General features: G+C 31.7%; 1 protein-coding gene across 3 annotated transcripts in view; it reads left to right on the forward strand.

The window, feature by feature from the left end:
• The window catches only part of LOC106465520 (protein neuralized-like), a 61,863-nt gene extending 58,064 nt beyond the window's left edge, over nt 1–3,799 (forward strand). For 2 of the 3 annotated variants that reach the window (XM_013925746.2, XM_022393432.1), the window contains exons 6-7: nt 1,171–1,365; nt 3,458–3,799. In XM_013925746.2, coding sequence (XP_013781200.1) covers nt 1,171–1,365; nt 3,458–3,648 — 386 coding nt within the window. In that variant the 3' untranslated portion in view covers nt 3,649–3,799. The remainder of the gene's footprint in view (nt 1–1,170; nt 1,366–3,457) is intronic. The other variant, XM_022393433.1, reaches the window with a different exon arrangement.
• The last annotated feature ends 427 nt before the right edge of the window (nt 3,800–4,226 follow it).

Raw genomic sequence — 4,226 nt, forward strand, 5'->3', positions numbered from 1 at the left:
CGATATTGACTTTTCGATGACTAATTATCAGGGTATGGGTCATGTTTGACTTTTTGAAATGTGATTTGACAATTCAATAACGTTTTTGAGCTTTCACTGACAATACTTATTAAAGATAATTTTAAGCGTGAAAACTGTCCATATTTTGATGTCATGATATGTAAATTAAAAATTGTTATTTTACGGTGATAATCTTGTTTTCTTGTGCCCAATAATGCAAAATTTCATTTGATAAACACGTTTAGATTGAATGGTAATTTATAATCAGTCACAAGAACGTCGAATCTGAATCACTTGAAAAAAACACGGGGGTGCTTAACTTTTTTCCAGGTGTATATATACTTCAATAATTATTTTTGAAACTGTCATCTAAAGTTTGCATTCACCTAAGGTTTAGATATTGTATACCTTTGAAAAAGTTTTAAAACATTTATTTTATTAGATGCAGAGAATAAGCATTATAAGATATTGCGAGTAGATTTGCTAGTGATGATAATAGTGCAGAATTAGAAACTTTGCTAAAATATCTTTAGATTATATTTCTGTACTTCACACAATTTTTTGAAATGATAAATTTACATATTAGCAAAAACGTTTCTAGCTCGCAAGCCTAGAAATAAGTAGCTTTCTTTGTTTGTTTTTTGTTAAAAGTGAGGCATTGTTTAGAAATTTTTCATTTTAATTTTTACCATAAAAACAAAATTAAAGGAAAAATTTTGTTTTATTTTCAAAATTTTAGGCCTAGTTTCTATAGAAATAATGTTTAAATTAAACATTTTTAGCTGCATCATAGTGGCTCATAGAATGGCTCTCAGTTTTATTCAAGTACAAACTTTTGTCTCATAGCTTAGTCATCTCTTGACCAATTTGAGATCTAATTATAGTTTTGGGCAAAAGAGGTTAAACCCTTTTGAATGATATATTTGACCATGCCCAATGTCTCGTAGATTAATTTACTCTAATCCTGCCTAAAAGAATTTCAATTTGAGGGTAGACTGGTAGAGATCTTGATGAGTAATAAAATCGAATTAGCTAATAATATAGCTATAAAATATAGCTAATTAAAGTGAAAAAAAAGGTCTAGTAAATTAATTTAATTCTGCCTAAAAGAATTTCAAGTGCCGAGACCGTTGAGAATTCCCTATTGTTATTTAAATGCCTGTTTTCCAGGTACAACAACAGAAAGTCCAGCTGGTCAAGGCTCACTAACCCGTAGGTCATTAGGAAACATACCTTTAAGCACTTCAGTGGACAGTGGTATGTCTGGTGGCCTTAATGAGATTGATAAATCACCAACTGGTAGCCTCACTGTACGACTTCCAACGCCCGAAGGATCTAGTACAAGTGGTGGTGAGATTATTCCACGTATGTTGATTTTGTATCATACTGAATAATTATAATCAATAGTATCATTAAAGATCGGTTTTTCTTCTTCATAAACAACATAATAGGTTTATTGCAGATAATTAGAAATATTTCATTAATTCTTGTAAGTTAAACTCAGTTTTACCAAGTTCTTTTAGTGAAATAGATTAAAAGACAGTTAACAAATGTAATAAGCTTTTTTATGACATTGAAAGAATTTATTCATTGAGGTTTTTGAGCCAAACACTTCCCATGCAGTCAGAATAATTGAAAGTACATTTTGTAACAAAAACTAAGTCTTATTCTTACACGTACCATCTAGATTAGTGTTTCCCAAATGCCGGTCTGCGGACCGGTATTGGTCCTTGAATTAATTTCTACCGGTTTGCAATGTGTCTTGTTTGTTGAAAGCACTGACACTTATTTATTTTTTCAGTATTTGATGACTAAAAGTTGCCTAAGTAAAGTAAAAAGTTTATTTTGTTTTCAAAATAAATTGTTTTTTGTAAATATTGTATTATTTTACTTATGTAATTACCAAATACTTTATTTGGAATGTTGGTCCCCGAAAATGTTTTTGGAATTTTACCAGTCCGTGATTGCCAAAAGTCTGGGAACCACTGATCTAAATAACTTCAAACAACTAATTACCAGAAAACTCTCTTCTTTTTTCCTCTTTTAATTCCGAGGATGAATATCCGTATAACAATTTTTTTTTCATTCTTTTGTCAATTACTATGTGTAGTTAACAAAAATGTTTTTTGGCTATGTTTCGCCATGTTAATTTGTTTTATTTGAAAATACCATTTTGTTGTTAAAAAGAAGATATTAAAGAAGTTGAAGCATTCCTAGATATAGTTTGATTTAAAAATGTGTAGGGTATTGTACAGATTAAATGTTTCTGGGGGATTTTTTTATTACCTTTACCAACTTCACTACCTTGAAGCATAAATCACAGCAATTTATTCTTAAATATTTTGTTTAGAAGTACATACATGTATTATTTTATCATATTGGTTGAGACTTTTTACAAAGAAATTGTTAACCGAGTGCTCACATGGTCGATTCAATGGACCAACCCCTTATTGGAGAAAGACTATCAACTATAATTATGAGTTTACTGCTATCTACACAAAATGTGGCAAGCTTTTAGTAAAATGTACGAAAAAAATCATGTGTGTTACAAAAGTATTTGTACTCCAGATACATCTGGTAACTGATAACATTAGTTTGATTCAGACTTGGTATTTACTTTCTTCTAGCACAAACTGTTTGACAACATCAGTTTAATTCAGACTCTGGTATTTACTCTCTTCTAGAACAAACTGTTTGACAACATCAGTTTGATTCAGACTCTGGTATTTATTTTCTTCTAACACAAACTGTTTGACAACATCAATTTGACTCATACTCTGGTATTTACTTTCTTCTAACACAATCTGTTCCTAAATCAACAATGTATAGCAAAATGAATAGTAGACAATTAACATAAAGTGCATGATACCATGTTGAATGGCAGTTACAAATTAAGGCCTTTGGTGATGTGCTGCCCTCTTTTTGTTTACCAGTTAAAAACTAACATCGTTGGTGACGTGCTGTTCACTTTTTATTCAGCAGTTAAAAACTAACACCTTAGGTGATGTGCTGTTCCCATTTTGTTCACCAATTAAAAACTAACACCTTGGGTGATGTGCTGTTCCCTTCTTGTTCACCAGTTGCAAATTAATATCTTTGATGTGCTGTTCCCTTTTTGATCACCAGTTGCAAATTAAGATCTTTGATGTGCTGTTCTCTTTCTGATCATCAGTTAAAAACTAACACCTTTGGTGATGTGCTGTTCTCTTTTTGTTCACCAGTTGCAAATTAATATCTTTGATGTGCTGTTCCCTTTTTGTTCACCAGTCGCAAATTAATATCTTTGATGTGCTGTTCCCATTTTGTTCACCAGTTAAAAACTAACACCTTTGGTGATGTGCTGTTCTCTTTTTGTTCACTAGTTGAAAATTAACATCTTTGATGACGTGCTGTTCTCTTTTTGTTCACCAGTTAAAAATCAACATCTTTGGTAATGTGCTATTTTTATGTTTTTCAGATCCTAGTGACAACTCAGGAAATGAGTGTGCTATTTGTTATGAGAGACAAATTGATAGTGTACTGTACACATGTGGACACATGTGCATGTGTTTTGAGTGTGCTGTGCAACAGTGGAGAGGACAAGGAGATGGCCAGTGTCCAATCTGTCGGGCACCCATTCGAGATGTGATTCGTATTTACAAGTCCTGAGTCAACCTGTATAATCTAGAGTGAGATATGCTAATTTTTTTAAGACTGTAATTATTATACCTTAAGAGACATGAGAAGTGAACTTTGTAACTTGTGCATTAGAGCAAGTACCAGTATACTTTCCTTCTTCATCTAATAACTTTAAGGGAAACGTCAAAACTTAACTAAACATGAAGAATGTCATCAATGGAACTGTCCAAAAACAATCTACATGAGAAGTTTGATGGCTAATTTATTGGTCCAAGTATCAATCTTTTATAAGTATTTAAAAAACAAAAAAGCAGTAGCAAAAACTGCTATTTTTCGTTGTGTACTGAAAGGTTGAAACATTTTGTAATCTTTAATGTTTTTCTGTTTATCTGTATCTGTTCTTTGAAATAGTGTTTGTTATTGATCTTTCTTATGCTAATGTTTTGTATTACTAATTTCAACTGGTATCAGCTCCATGTACACTTGGTTTCATAAAATCATACTACACAACATCATTAAGTACAACTACGTAGTATTACATATTCGTTGGTGGTGAATGCTGTATGCAGTCCCTGTGGTAAGGCCTATGCTGTTTAAAATACATCATT

This window comes from Limulus polyphemus, unplaced genomic scaffold, assembly GCF_000517525.1.
Source record: "Limulus polyphemus unplaced genomic scaffold, Limulus_polyphemus-2.1.2 Scaffold1970, whole genome shotgun sequence".
Classification (NCBI taxonomy): Eukaryota; Metazoa; Arthropoda; class Merostomata; order Xiphosura; family Limulidae; genus Limulus; species Limulus polyphemus.